This window comes from Oncorhynchus clarkii, unplaced genomic scaffold (genome assembly GCF_045791955.1).
Source record: "Oncorhynchus clarkii lewisi isolate Uvic-CL-2024 unplaced genomic scaffold, UVic_Ocla_1.0 unplaced_contig_9596_pilon_pilon, whole genome shotgun sequence".
Classification (NCBI taxonomy): Eukaryota; Metazoa; Chordata; class Actinopteri; order Salmoniformes; family Salmonidae; genus Oncorhynchus; species Oncorhynchus clarkii.
This window is the reverse complement of record NW_027257954.1, coordinates 283,063-299,504: the sequence shown is the minus strand read 5'-3', so window position 1 is coordinate 299,504 and position 16,442 is coordinate 283,063. Positions and strand designations below refer to the sequence as shown.

The window sequence follows — 16,442 nt, the reverse complement described above, 5'->3', positions numbered from 1 at the left end:
GTAGGGTGGTGGAATGTTACTGTGGAGTAGATACACTGTGTCTGTGAGGTAGGGTGGTAGAATGTTACTGTGGAGTAGATACACTGTCTGTGAGGTAGGGTGGTAGAATGTTACTGTGGAGTAGATACACTGTCTGTGAGGTAGGGTGGTGGAATGTTACTGTGGAGTAGATACACTGGCTGTGTCTGTGAGGTAGGGTGGTGGAATGTTACTGTGGAGTAGATACACTGCCTGTGAGGTATGGTGGTGGAATGTTACTGTGGAGTAGATACACTGGCTGTGTCTGTGAGGTATGGTGGTGGAATGTTACTGTGGAGTAGAGACACTGTTACTGTGGATTAAATACACTGTCTGTGTCTATGAGGTAGGGTGGTAGAATGTTACTGTGGAGTAGATACACTGTCTGTGAGGTAGGGTGGTGGAATGTTACTGTGGAGTAGATACACTGTGTCTGTGAGGTAGGGTGGTAGAATGTTACTGTGGAGTAGATACACTGTGTCTATGAGGTAGGGTGGTGGAATGTTACTGTGGAGTAGATGCACTGTCTGTGTCTGTGAGGTAGGGTGGTGGAATGTTACTGTGGAGTAGATACACTGTGTCTGTGAGGTAGGGTGGTTGAATGTTACTGTGGAGTAGATACACTGTCTGTGTCTGTGAGGTAGGGTGGTGGAATGTTACTGTGGAGTAGATACACTGTGTCTGTGAGGTAGGGTGGTGGAATGTTACTGTGGAGTAGATACACTGGCTGTGTCTGTGAGGTAGGGTGGTGGAATGTTACTGTGGAGTAGATACACTGGCTGTGTCTGTGAGGTAGGGTGGTGGAATGTTACTGTGGAGTAGATACACTGTGTCAGTGAGGTAGGGTGGTAGAATGTTACTGTGGAGTAGATACACTGTGTCTGTGAGGTAGGGTGGTGGAATGTTACTGTGAAGTAGATACACTGTGTCTGTGAGGTAGGGTGGTGGAATGTTACTGTGGAGTAGATACACTGTGTCTGTGAGGTAGGGTGGTGGAATGTTACTGTGGAGTAGATACACTGTCTGTGTCTGTGAGGTAGGATGGTGGAATGTTACTGTGGAGTAGATACACTGTGTCTGTGAGGTAGGGTGGTGGAATATTACTGTGGAGTAGATACACTGTCTGTGAGGTAGGGTGGTAGAATGTTACTGTGGAGTAGATACACTGTGTCTGTGAGGTAGGGTGGTGGAATGTTACTGTGGAGTAGATACACTGTGTCTGTGAGGTAGGGTGGTAGAATGTTACTGTGGAGTAGATACACTGTCTGTGTCTGTGAGGTAGGGTGGTAGAATGTTACTGTGGAGTAGATACACTGTCTGTGTCTATGAGGTAGGGTGGTGGAATGTTACTGTGGAGTAGATACACTGTGTCTGTGAGGTAGGGTGGTAGGATGTTACTGTGGAGTAGATACACTGTCTGTGAGGTAGGGTGGTAGGATGTTACTGTGGAGTAGATACACTGTGTCTGTGAGGTAGGATAATGGGATGTTACTGTGGAGTAGATACACTGTCTGTGTCTCTCATGGCACCCTGTTCCCTGTAAAGTGCATTACTTTGGATCTGAGCCCTATGTAGTAGAACTGTAAGGCTGTGACTGTAGAGCTGTGAGGCTATGATTGTCGGGCTGTAACGCTGTGACTGTAGAGCTGTGAGGCTATGATTGTCGGGCTGTATGGCTGTGACTGTAGAGCTGTGAGGCTGTGACTGTAGAGCTGTGAGGCTGTGACTGTAGAGCTGTGAGGCTGTGACTGTAGAGCTGTAAGGCTGTGACTGTAGAGCTGTGAGGCTGTGACTGTAGAGCTGTGAGGCTGTGACTGTAGAGCTGTGAGGCTGTGACTGTAGAGCTGTGAGGCTGTGATTGTAGAGCTGTGAGGCTGTGACTAGAGCTGTGAGGCTGTGACTGTAGAGCGGTGAGGTTGTGACTGTAGAGCTGTGAGGCTGTGATTGTAGAGCTGTGAGGCTGTGATTGTAGAGCTGTGAGGCTGTGACTAGAGCTGTGAGGCTGTGACTGTAGAGCTGTGAGGCTGTGACTGTAGAGCTGTGAGGCTGTGACTGTAGAGCAGTGAGGCTGTGACTGTAGAGCAGTGAGGCTGTGACTGTAGAGCTGTGAGGCTGTGATTGTAGAGCTGTGAGGCTGTGACTAGAGCTGTGAGGCTGTGACTGTAGAGCTGTGAGGCTGTGACTGTAGAGCTGTGAGGCTGTGATTGTAGAGCTGTGAGGCTGTGATTGTAGAGCTGTGAGGCTGTGACTGTACAGCTGTGAGGCTGTGACTGTAGAGCTGTGAGGCTGTGACTGTAGAGCTGTGAGGCTGTGACTGTAGAGATGTGAGGCTGTGACTGTAGAGCTGTGAGGCTGTGATTGTCGGGCTGTGAGGCTGTGACTGTACAGCTGTGAGGCTGTGATTGTCGGGCTGTGAGGCTGTGACTGTACAGCTGTGAGGCTGTGATTGTCGGGCTGTGAGGCTGTGACTGTAGAGCTGTGAGGCTGTGACTGTGAGGTAGGGTGGTGAAATGTTACACCACTGAGACCCAAAAGGCTCCGTCGATCTGGACAGTAGAGATTTTCCCACAAAACCCACCAATGCAGACTAGTTGAGTTAATCCATGAGAGAGCAGTGTATGATAATGATATTGATCACAGCAGCTGTATATTATCCTTTCTGTTTCTCTCCCTCTCTCTCTCTCTCTCTCTCTCTCTCTCTCTCCCTCCCTCTCTCTCTCTCTCTCTCTCTCTCTCTCTCTCTCTCTCTCTCTCTCTCTCTCTCTCTCTCTCTCTCTCTCTCTCTCTCTCTCTCTCTCTCTCTCTCTCTCTCTGTCTCTGTCTCTCTCTGTCTCTCTCTCTCTCTGTCTCTGTCTCTGTCTCTCTCTCTGTCTCTCTCTCTCTCTGTCTCTGTCTCTCTCTCTCTCTCTCTCTCTCCCTCTCTCTCTCAATCTCTCTCTTTCTCGCTCTCTTTCTCTCTCTCTCTCTCTCTCTCTCTCTAGATGGCTCTAAGTGGTGATGTGGACTCCTTCCTCCTCAGTGGACTGAGCCCTAACACGGAGTATGAAGTGATGCTCCAAGCCGTCTTCAAAGACCAATCAGAGAGTGATGCGGTGTTAGTGGTGGAGACGACACGTGAGAGAATAATGCAACTCAACTCATTCTCTATGCTCCATACAGCAGTTGTGCAGTTTAGTCCGTGACTTTAAATCAGACCTTATCTGCAGAGGGCCAGGCTTTCACTCCAGCTATATCAGTCAGACTCCAGATTCAGGTATTGAACTAATCACTTTGTCCAATAAAGACTTAATGAGTTGAATCAGATGTGGTACATCTTTGACTGGAGGTGCAGCCTGCACCCACACTGGGTAGGCAACGTCGACAAAATCTAAACTGTAGTACTTGATTCAGTTTCCAGTATCGTATTCCTCTCTGTTTGTCTTACTAAACTGCATCACTATTGTTTCCAGTTGCCAGGACAACAACGGTTGCCACCACAACGCCAGGTACTTGAACGGTGTGACTGTTGTTTAAATGATTCTTATTGGTCGAATGGAAAAGGCTCTTTTTCATGTTGTCACCAAGCGTTCTGCTCCCACAAGTCTCTCTGACTCGATTATAGTCCTGCCGAGAGCCACATGGTACCATATGGGACCAAACTAGAGTTTCCAAATTCAATCATCAAAGATTTACTACGTTTAAACCACTGTCGTATTTCTCAGGTCTGAAGTCATTTATACTCTTCTACCTGGGTTATATCTCATAGCTAGGGCTCAGAGTTATTCCTGGTGGACATTTAGTCTCTTCTACCTGGGTTATATCTCATAGTTACAGCTCAGAGTTATTCCTGGTGGACATTTAATCTCTTCTACCTGGGTTATATCTCATAGCTAGGGCTCAGAGTTATTCCTGGTGGACATTTAGTCTCTTCTACCTGGGTTATATCTCATAGCTACAGCTCAGAGTTATTCCTGGTGGACATTTAGTCACTTCTACCTGGGTTATATCTCATAGCTACAGCTCAGAGTTATTCCTGGTGGACATTTAGTCTCTTCTACCTGGGTTATATCTCATAGCTAGGGCTCAGAGTTATTCCTGGTGGACATTTAGTCTCTTCTACCTGGGTTATATCTCATAGCTAGGGCTCAGTTATTCCTGGTGGACATTTAGTCTCTTCTACCTGGGTTATATCTCATAGCTAGGGCTCAGAGTTATTCCTGGTGGACATTTAGTCTCTTCTACCTGGGTTATATCTCATAGCTACAGCTCAGAGTTATTCCTGGTGGACATTTAGTCTCTTCTACCTGGGTTATATCTCATAGCTACAGCTCAGAGTTATTCCTGGTGGACATTTAGTCTCTTCTACCTGGGTTATATCTCATAGCTAGGGCTCAGAGTTATTCCTGGTGGACATTTAGTCTCTTCTACCTGGGTTATATCTCATATCTAGGGCTCAGAGTTATTCCTGGTGGACATTTAGTCTCTTCTACCTGGGTTATATCTCATAGCTAGGGCTCAGAGTTATTCCTGGTGGACATTTAGTCTCTTCTACCTGGGTTATATCTCATATCTAGGGCTCAGAGTTATTCCTGGTCAGGTAATGTGGTCAGGAAAACATCCATCCCTAAGAGTGTTATCTCTTCGGCAGGGTTTGCTTTGCTTTGGTTTTAGAAGGACTTGTTACTTGATCACGCTTACAGACTACTCCTGGTTTACAAAGATGTGATTATTGACTGCATTGTGTTGCTAAATTGCATGGTGCTGAATATCATGATTGTAATTGCATGTGTTGATGATGAGTCATTTCATGTTGTGTGAGCTCAATCAGGTCTGTTGTCCAAGCTTGTTATCAGCTAACTGGCCTGGTCAAAAGGATTCAATAAGTCGATACATGAACATCTCTGTGTCACCTGTCCCCTCCAGTGGTGCGTCAGGCGGTGAGAGGCCTGCAGGTCCAAGAGGAGACCACCTACAGCCTGGAGGTGTCATGGCAGCTGGAGGATCCTATGGTGGACCAGTACAGAGTCACCTACGTCAGCCTCACAGGAGACCGCAACGAGGAGTCAGTGAGTTTGGAGCTCGTTTAGAGGCAGAGACCGGCTATTCCTGAAGAAGAGTTTACTTTCAGTGATCATGATATGTGGCGTACTGATTGTAAGTCACTCCTTATTCTCACTGGTCACACCGTCCTGCACCTTAGCAGTTGGTTGTACGCTAGGTTGTCAGTGAGTATAGAGAGAACTCACAGAGTTACCAGGCGTCTTAATGTCCGGATGGTTTGGGCAGACATAGACTGTACGTAGAGTGTATCACAGAGGGGAAGTTCAGAGGTCATTTTCCTATGCGTGTGAGGTAGGTAGATCACTCTGTGTAACTCAGAAACCAAGCATCTTACTTTGATGGTTTGGCACCACACAATAAAACTAATCTCAGGGAGGTTAGATCCTGATGACAGGACACGTTCTGTAGCTGTCCCCATCCAGGGGTTAAATCCTGATGACAGGACACGTTCTGTAGCTGTCCCCATCCAGGGGTTAAATCCTGATGACAGGACACGTTCTGTAGCTGTCCCCATCCAGGGGTTAAATCCTGATGACAGGACACGTTCTGTAGCTGTCCCCATCCAGGGGTTAAATCCTGATGACAGGACACGTTCTGTAGCTGTCCCCATCCAGGGGTTAAATCCTGATGACAGGACACGTTCTGTAGCTGTACCCATCCAGGGGTTAAATCCTGATGACAGGACACGTTCTGTAGCTGTCCCCATCCAGGGGTTAAATCCTGATGACAGGACACGTTCTGTAGCTGTCCCCATCCAGGGGTTAAATCCTGATGACAGGACACGTTCTGTAGCTGTCCTCATCCAGGGGTTAAATCCTGATGACAGGACACGTTCTGTAGCTGTCCCCATTGAGGGGTTAAATCCTGATCTAAATGTGTAATTACTGCTGAGCATGTCTAATTTGTGTATCAGTGTGGAATTAACTGGCTGACACAGTCACAGTGCTGTTTGAAAGGAACCAGATAAATTATTACCCATGCTCCTTTGGGCTCTCTGGAACCTAATGAAAGTCTTTGATTATTTGATCATGGTGGCTTAGTCACTGAACTAATTCCTGTAAGGCACAGAAATTGAGACACATGTCGATCCACTGATTAGTTTGACACACTGCATGGATGCATAATATCTATCTACACTCTTAGAGGGAAAAAAAGGGTTCTACCTGGAGCCAAAAGGGTTCTACCTGGAGCCAAAAGGGTTCTACCTGGAACCAAAAGGGTTCTACCTGGAACCAAAAGGGTTCTACCTGGAACCAAAAGGGTTCTACCTGGAACCAAGAGGGTTCTACCTATTGGGACAGTCTTAGAACCCTTTTAGGTTTTAGATAGCATCTTTTTTTCTCAGAGAGTTTTCTGAAAAGACACCTCCAATGTGAAATCTGGTTGACAAACTTGAGGAACTCATTGTTGTCCTTTCAGTTGTCTTGTTTAGTTGATCCTAAAGGTCGCCGATTAAGAACAGATACGTTTGGAATGTAAATCCTGGGTTTTGACTGTTCTTCAGACAAAGCATTGACAACTTAACCCTTCTCTGTTATGTATATGCCCTTCACAAAAAAGGCTATTTGTAGACAATGCATAGAATGGATAGACAATGAGTGGGTGGTAGAATGATAGAAACAATAGACTGGTACATAGGGAAGCATGTGTGGAGACAACGAAGAACGGGGTGGCAGACAGCCTAGCGGTTGAGAGCATGTGCCAGTAACCGAAAGGTCACTGGTTCAAATCCCGGAGCCAACTAGGTGAAAAATCTGTCGATGTGCCCTTGAGCAAGGCACTTAACCCTCATTGCTCCTGTAAGTCGCTCTGGATAAGAACGGCTGATAGATGAGTAAAATGTAGGTAGTTTTGCCAAAGTATTCTTCACCTAGTATGTAAGATAGTCTTCATCTGACTGATTCAAGTTTTTTTTATTTATTTTTTTATCTCCCTGCTCAAATTCAATAGAATCACACCATTTTATTATCCAGTGTGTTCAATAGAATCACACCATTTTATTATCCAGTGTGTTCAATAGAATCACACCATTTTATTATCCAGTGTGTTCAATAGAATCACACCATTTTATTATCCAGTGTGTTCAATAGAATCACACCATTTTATTATCCAGTGTGTTCAATAGAATCACACCATTTTATTATCCAGTGTGTTCAATAGAATCACACCATTTTATTCTCCAGTGTGTTCAATAGAATCACACCATTTTATTATCCAGTGTGTTCAATAGAATCACACCATTTTATTATCCAGTGTGTTCAATAGAATCACACCATTTTATTCTCCAGTGTGTTCAATAGAATCACACCATTTTATTATCCAGTGTGTTCAATAGAATCACACCATTTTATTATCCAGTGTGTTCAATAGAATCACACCATTTTATTATCCAGTGTGTTCAATAGAATCACAGTGTGTTGACTCATTTGTACGATGAGAAAAATGATTAGTTTGTAGCCCCTTCCACCTCTCTGCGACCAACCTCCACAGAGCCCTATGGGGCCAAGGGACTCTACAGTGATTCAGCACTTAAACCCTCTATCTATTCTTTGTCCTTCACTCGTATTTTAATTTCCACCTGGGACCTCTGCATCTCCCCGGCTCCTGCTGTGTTGGGGAAGATAGAGGGGACGGAGCAACGTGGAAGAACTTCCATTATCTTTTCAACAAGCATTTAGGTCACTGAGGAACGAATGGAACACACTGACTGCACCCCATACGGCACTCTGTTCCTTATATAGGGCCCATAGGGTTCTGGTCAAAAGTAGTGCACTACATAGGGAATAGGGTCCCCATAGGGCTCTGGTCAAAAGTAGTGCACTACATAGGGAACAGGGTGTCATTTGGGACACATCCATAAAGAGTTTATTTTTTCTTTTTTTTCTGAAGAATCCCAATTACCCCACAGACTGAAGTAGAGACCTGTGAGGACATGCTCCTTAGAGAGAACGGTTGGGACTTTCAGATCGTTTAGTTTTGGGCTGAGTCAAGCCAACTCCCCTGGCAGGTCTGTTTCAGCACCACGTGTCTATTGGACAGCTCCGCTAATCAGAGTTGTTGTGCAGGAGTCGGGACAGTTCAGCTCTGGTGTGGGGTCTGACAGGGCAGGGGATGGGATGGGATGGAGGATAGGGATGGGGTTTGGGTTTAGCCTCTCACTCCTCTGCATGTGAGGATATGGCTTCTTAGAGAGGACATTTAGGAACGTTCACTTTGGGCTCGAACCAACTACTTGGCAGTTCCGATTTAAACACCACATGCCTGGTGGACAGTCCGTTTCCAGGGTATGGGGCTTGACACTTCACAAGATGGGATAAAGAAAAAGAAAAGCCCAGACCGACCAGGGAAGATGGATCATAGAAGACTTGTAAAACAGTTGATACGGTGAGGCTATCATACAAGATCTAATTCCAAGTAATGATACTATAATATTATTCATTTTACATAGTTGAACCTTCTCAGGGAACTTTTTACCATTTCAAACCCTTTTTTTTGTTGGTAACATCCTTTGGGAACTTCCTTTTTTAATCCTATTTTTAACTGTGGTCTAAGAGTCTAATGAGCGACCAGAACAGCGTGATACTACTAATCTGCTGATGATTATGCAGAGAGGTAATATCATGCTAACTTTGTTTGTGTCCCAAATGGAACCCCATTCCCTATATAGTGCACTATTTTAGGAACAGGAACCCTATGGGCCCTGGTCAAAAGTAGTGCACTAAATAGGGAATAGGGTGCGATTTGGGAATTTTCATTAGATGTTAATCTTTCTTGTCATTACCAACATATCAGGTTTAACTGTCTTGTCGTTGAGGAAAAATTTGTTAATGAGAAGGAAAAAATTGAAGAATAGAGCAGTGAAAATGTTTGGAAAGAACTTCAGACCAGGTATCAGCCTCATACCCAAAGCCAAGTGTCAGTTCAGCCACTGGCCACTGTGGGAACTGGCCAATCAACAGGCTAGATGAGACGTTACCATGTGTTTGATTAATGACGTGTCGGTAGCAGTGAAATAAGACACACTTGGAGGTCAGATAGATTTCTGAGGAGAAACCCTCACGCTTATGCTCTCGCACACACGCACGCATGCACACACACACACACACACACACACACACACGCACACACGCACACACACACACACACACACTGTGTAACACTATGTCTAATCTCTACCCGCCAGGTCCTGGTGCCTGGGCAGCAGACCACAGTCCTTCTCCAGCCTCTGCTGTCTGACACAGAGCACAAGGTGACGGTCACCCCAGTCTACACAGATGGACAGGACGGCATCAGTGTTTCTTCTGTGGGCAGAACATGTGAGTACAGCCTTCCTTGTGGATGGTTCTATGAAGCTGGTCTTGTAGCTGGTGTGATGACTGGGGTATAGACCTGGCTCTATTGTGGGGGTTGTATGGTAAATGCGATGATACAATTCAAGCTCTATATTGAGCTCTACTTACCTATTTCTATATATACATCAAAACTATGAAATAACACATATGGAAATCATGTAGTAACCAAAAAAAGAAGTGTTAAACAAATCAAAATATATTTTATATTTGAGATTCTTCAAAGTGGCCACCCTTTGCCTTGATGACGGCTTTGCACACTCTTGGTATTCTCTCAACCAGCTTCATGAGTTAGTCACCTGGAAGTGTTGAGTTGTTCTTGCCATAATATGGACTTGGTCTTTTACCAAATAGGGCTCTCTTCTGTATACCACCTCTACTTTGTCACAACACAACTGATTCCACAAATTAACTTTTAACAAGGCAATCCTGTTAATTGAAATGCATTCCAGGTGACTACCTCATGAAGCTGGTTGAGAGAATTCCAAGAGTGTGCAAAGCTGTCATCAAGGCAAAGGGTGGCCACTTTGAAGAAACTCAAATGTTTTGGGTTACTACATGATTCCATATGTGTTATTTCATAGTTTTGATGTCTTTACTATTATTCTACAATGTAGAAAATAGTAAAACCAATGAAAACCCTTGGATGAGTAGATGTGAGTAGTACTGTTTATATACAGTGCCTTGCGAAAGTATTCGGCCCCCTTGAACTTTGCGACCCTTTGCCACATTTCAGGCTTCAAACATAAAGGTATAAAACTGTATTTTTTTGTGAAGAATCAACAACAAGTGGGACACAATCATGAAGTGGAACGACATTTATTGGATATTTCAAACTTTTTTAACAAATCAAAAACTGAAAAATTGGGCGTGCAAAATTATTCAGCCCCTTTACTTTCAGTGCAGCAAACTCTCTCCAGAAGTTCAGTGAGGATCTCTGAATGATCCAATGTTGACCTAAATGACTAATGATGATAAATACAATCCACCTGTGTGTAATCAAGTCTCTGTATAAATGCACCTGCACTGTGATAGTCTCAGAGGTCCGTTAAAAGCGCAGAGAGCATCATGAAGAACAAGGAACACACCAGGCAGGTCCGAGATACTGTTGTGAAGAAGTTTAAAGCCGGATTTGGATACAAAAAGATTTCCCAAGCTTTAAACATCCCATGGAGCACTATGCAAGCGATAATATTGAAATGGAAGGAGTATCAGACCACTGCAAATCTACCAAGACCTGGCCGTCCCTCTAAACTTTCAGCTCATACAAGGAGAAGACTGATCAGAGATGCAGCCAAGAGGCCCATGATCACTCTGGATGAACTGCAGAGATCTACAGCTGAGGTGGGAGACTCTGTCCATAGGACAACAATCAGTCGTATATTGCACAAATCTGGCCTTTATGGAAGAGTGGCAAGAAGAAAGCCATTTCTTAAAGATATCCATAAAAAGTGTCGTTTAAAGTTTGCCACAAGCCACCTGGGAGACACACCAAACATGTGGAACAATGCAAAACGTTATGTTTGGCGTAAAAGCAACACAGCTGAACACACCATCCCCACTGTCAAACATGGTGGTGGCAGCCTCATGGTTTGGGCCTGCTTTTCTTCAGCAGGGACAGGGAAGATGGTTAAAATTGATGGGAAGATGGATGGAGCCAAATACAGGACCATTCTGGAAGAAAACCTGATGGAGTCTACAAAAGATTTGTCTTCCAACAAGACAATGATCCAAAACATAAAGCAAAATCTACAATGGAATGGTTCAAAAATAAACATATCCAGGTGTTAGAATGGCCAATCGAGAATCTGTGGAAAGAACTGAAAACTGCTGTTCACAAATGCTCTCCATCCAACCTCACTGAGCTCGAGCTGTTTTGCAAGGAGGAATGGGAAAACATTTCAGTCTCTCGATGTGCAAAACTGATAGAGACATACCCCAAGCGACTTACAGCTGTAATCGCAGCAAAAGGTGGCGCTACAAAGTATTAACTTAAGGGGGCTGAATAATTTTGCACGCCCAATTTTTCAGTTTTTGATTTGTTAAAAAAGTTTGAAATATCCAATAAATGTCGTTCCACTTCATGATTGTGTCCCACTTGTTGTTGATTCTTCACAAAAAATACAGTTTTATATCTTTATGTTTGAAGCCTGAAATGTGGCAAAAGGTCGCAAAGTTCAAGGGGGCCGAATACTTTCGCAAGGCACTGTATGTATGTGTGTGTGTGTGTGTGTGTGTGTGTGTGTGTGTGTGTGTGCATATATATATACGTGATAATTTTATTTTGACACAGCAAATACTTAAAAGCCCATGTGGGCGGGGCATCCTTATGATGCATGACTCCATGTGGGCGGGGCATCCTGATGATGCATGACTCCATGTGGGGGGGCATCCTGATGATGCATGACTCCATGTGGGCGGGGCATCCTGATGATGCATGACTCCATGTGGGGGTGGCATCCTGATGATGCATGACTCCATGTGGGCGGGGCATCCTGAAGATGCATGACTCCATGTGGGCGGGGCATCCTGAAGATGCATGACTCCAAGTGGGCGTGGCATCCTGAAGATGCATGACTCCATGTGGGCGGGGCATCCTGAAGATGCATGACTCCATGTGTGCGGGGCATCCTAATGATGCATGACTCCATGTGGGCGGGGCACCTTGAAGATGCATGACTCCAAGTGGGCGTGGCATCCTGAAGATGCATGACTCCATGTGGGCGGGGCATCCTAATGATGCATGACTCCATGTGGGCGGGGCACCTTGAAGATGCATGCCTCCAAGTGGGCGGGGCATCCTAAAGATGCATGACTCCATGTGGGCGGGGCATCCTAAAGATGCATGACACTGCATGACACTGTAATAAAATAAATCAAATCAAATGGTAGGCATTTGGTTGAGGAGGGTTGTCCATCTAGATACCAATCCCACTAAGTTCAGTGAACCTCCTCAGTCAGACTAGTTACAGCAGGTGGAAAATGTTCCCAGTGTGTCGGTTCCCTGTCGTCACCCTCTGAGGACGGTGTAAATGGACAGCCAGCAATTATTGATCACGTCCATTAATAAGCTTAATGAAAGCCATTCATAATCACACAGTCAGTCTGTTCTCAGTCATGAGCCACTGAAACACTTCCTCATGCTGTAATTGATTATATACACTCAGCTCAACATCATTGTCTGAATGATTAAACACTCTACCAATACCAAGCTGGTGATGCGTCCAAAACGGTATCCTATTCACTACATCAGTCAGCGGGCCGGACCCGGACACAGAACGGGGTCAATACGGACCGCGGGCCAGACCCGGACACAGAACGGGGTCAATACGGACCGCGGGCCAGACCCCGACACAGAACAGGGTCAATACGGACCGCGGGCCGGACCCGGACACAGAACGGGGTCAATACGGACCGCGGGCCAGACCCGGACACAGAACGGGGTCAATACAGACCGCGGGCCGGACCCGGACACAGAACGGGGTCAATACGGACCGCGGGCCAGACCCGGACACAGAACGGGGTCAATACAGACCGCGGGCCGGACCCGGACACAGAACGGGGTCAATACGGACCGAGGGCCCCGACTAAAAATAAAGAAATAAACATTTGTTTGGTGTTCGACTCTTGGCATCATTATGAACACACATAAGACATGGAAAATGTGGAGAAATGCAGGAAGTTAGCTTTAAAACGGCTACATTTTCCCTTCGCTCCGTGGTATAATGTGGAGAAATGCAGGAAATGAGCTTTAAAACTGCAACGTTTTCTCTCTGCCAACAAGAAGGGTGTGTGAACAGAGTGAACTGTTTAGGGTTGCATGGGTTGCTAGGTGGGGGGGGTTTGTTACAACGCTGACAAATGACAATATCCATCCGGATCTTTGTCACCTAACAAATCCGTGTGACCAGACCGTCTCAAGTTGTACTCGTGTACCGCGGCCCGGCCCGTAAGGCTCAGACCAAAAGTAGTGCAGTCTACAGGGATAGGGGTGCTTTTTCAGACTAGGATTGTCTCCTCTTTAAGATTTAAATGAAAATGCCACAGTGAATATAAGTCAAATGTGTTTTTAAAGTAGAGAGCAGAGAGAGTACAGTCCCTTTGGCTTTGGCTAGCTTGTATTCCAAATGAAACCCCAAACCTTGTAAAAACACAATAGTTCATAAATCACACATACATATGACTTTAATAACTCTCAGCGTTTTGGATGGATGGAATCTGTGGTTTGCATATTGGTGCAATACCATAACAATTGACTGCAGCCTAACGGCGTACTGTAAACCACAGTGTATAAGTGACAGATTCTCTAGCAATCTTTTTGAACCGCATCTTCACCATTTTACCGTAAACCACAGTGTATAAGTGACAGTTTCTCTACCAATCATTTTGAACGGCATCTTCACCATTTTACCGTAAACCACAGTGTATAAGTGACAGTTTCTCTACCAATCATCTTCACCATTTTACCGTAAACCACAGTGTATAAGTGACAGTTTCTCTACCGATCATCTTCACCATTTTACCGTAAACCACAGTGTATAAGTGACAGTTTCTCTACCAATCAACTTCACCATTTTACCGTAAACCACAGTGTATAAGTGACAGTTTCTCTGCCAATCATCTTCACCATTTTACCGTAAACCACAGTGTATAAGTGACAGTTTCTCTACCAATCATCTTCACCCTTTTACCGTAAACCACAGTGTATAAGTGACAGTTTCTCTACCAATCATCTTCACCATTTTACCGTAAACCACAGTGTATAAGTGACAGTTTCTATGCCAATCATCTTCACCATTTTACCATAAACCACAGTGTATAAGTGACAGTTTCTCTGCCAATCAACTTCACCATTTTACCGTAAACCACAGTGTATAAGTGACAGTTTCTCTGCCAATCATCTTCACCATTTTACCGTAAACCACAGTGTATAAGTGACAGTTTCTCTACTACTCTTGTTTTGTCAGTGCCCCTCTCGGCGCCTAGCAACCTGAGGGTGTCTGAGGAGTGGTTCAGTCGCTTCCGCATCACCTGGGACACGCCTCCTTCTCCCACCTTGGGCTTCAGGGTAGTCTACCAACCCACCTCTGGTACGTACACACCTGTTACAATACACACGTCACAATACACACCTGTTACAATACACCTGTTACAATACACACCTGTTACAATACACACCTGTTACAATACACACCTGTTACAATACACCTGTTACAATACACCTGTTACAATACACACCTGTTACAATACACCTGTTACAATACACCTGTTACAATACACACCTGTTACAATACACACCTGTTACAATACACCTGTTACAATACACACCTGTTACAATACACACCTGTTACAATACACACCTGTTACAATACACACCTGTTACAATACACCTGTTACAATACACATGTTACAATACACACCTGTTACAATACACACGTCACAATACACACCTGTTACAATACACACCTGTTACAATACACACCTGTTACAATACACACATGTTATGATACACACCTGCTACAATACACACCTGTTACAATACACCTGTTACAATACACACCTGTTACAATACACACCTGTTACAATACACACCTGTTACAATACACACCTCTCTCGTCTCAATCTTTTAAACACCATTATTCTGTCTGCCGTCTCAGACAGTCTTTTAAACACCATTATTCAGTCTGCCGTCTCAGACAGTCTTTTAAACACAATTATTCAGTCTGCCGTCTCAGACAGTCTTTTAAACACCATTATTCAGTCTGCCGTCTCAGACAGTCTTTTAAACACCATTATTCAGTCTGCCGTCTCAGACAGTCTTTTAAACACCATTATTCAGTCTGCCGTCTCAGACAGTCTTTTAAACACCATTATTCAGTCTGCCGTCTCAGACAGTCTTTTAAACACCATTATTCAGTCTGCCCTCTCAGACAGTCTTTTAAACACCATTATTCAGTCTGCCATCTCAGACAGTCTTTTAAACACCATTATTCAGTCTGCCGTCTCAGTCTGCCGTCTCATTATTCAGTCTGCCGTCTCAGACAGTCTTTTAAACACCATTATTCAGTCTGCCATCTCAGACAGTCTTTTAAACACCATTATTCAGTCTGCCGTCTCAGACAGTCTTTTAAACACCATTATTCAGTCTGCCCTCTCAGTCATTGTAAACAGAAGGCTTGATGTGGGTGTAACACGGAGTGTGGGGAAATATCCCTCAGCTTTGTTTCCTACTTGGAGAAACTACATGAGAAACAGAAAGAAGAAAGAGTCTGTGGATGTGTTCCAAATGGAAACCTGGTCCCTATGTAGTGCACTACTGTTGATCAAAGCCCTATGGGACCCTATTCCCTATATAGTGCACTACTGTTGATCAGAGCCCTATGGGGACCCTATTCCCTATATAGTGCACTACTGTTGATCAAAGCCCTATGGGACCCTATTCCCTATATAGTGCACTACTGTTGATCAGAGCCCTATGGGGGACCCTATTCCCTATATAGTGCACTACTTTTGACCAGAGCCCTATGGGGACCCTATTCCCTATATAGTGCACTACTTTTGACCAGAGCCCTATGGGGACCCTATTCCCTATATAGTGCACTACTTTTGACCAGAGCCCTATGGGAACCCCTATTCCTTATGTAGTGCACTACTTTTGACAAGGATCCAAAGAGCTCCGGTCAAAAGTAGTGCATAGGGGATGGGTTGCCATTTGGGTTGCATCCTGTGACTGCCTCTGCTTTCTATTAGAAGCTCTTTAAACTGTCCTGTGGTCCAGAGAAATGGGTCCTCCACCTAGATGTAATACCCTGCCCTGTGGTCCAGAGAAATGGGTCCTCCACCTAGATTGAATGCCCTGTCCTGTGTCCAGAGAAATGGGTCCTCCACCTAGATTTAATACCCTGTCCTGTGGCCCAGGGAATGGGTCCTCCACCTAGATGTAATACCCTGCCCTGTGGTCCAGAGAAATGGGTCCTCCACCTAGATTTAATACCCTGCCCTGTGGTCCAAAGAAATGGGTCCTCCACCTAGATT

At 44.9% G+C, this 16,442-nt stretch overlaps 1 protein-coding gene across 1 annotated transcript in view; it reads left to right on the top strand.

The window, feature by feature from the left end:
• The window catches only part of LOC139394234 (collagen alpha-1(XIV) chain-like), a 229,138-nt gene that overhangs the window by 91,229 nt on the left and 121,467 nt on the right, over positions 1-16,442 (top strand). Inside the window, exons 17-21 of the mRNA XM_071142256.1 lie at positions 3,000-3,132; positions 3,468-3,503; positions 4,921-5,063; positions 9,242-9,374; positions 14,375-14,497. Of these exons, the coding sequence (XP_070998357.1) occupies positions 3,000-3,132; positions 3,468-3,503; positions 4,921-5,063; positions 9,242-9,374; positions 14,375-14,497 (568 nt within the window). The remainder of the gene's footprint in view (positions 1-2,999; positions 3,133-3,467; positions 3,504-4,920; positions 5,064-9,241; positions 9,375-14,374; positions 14,498-16,442) is intronic.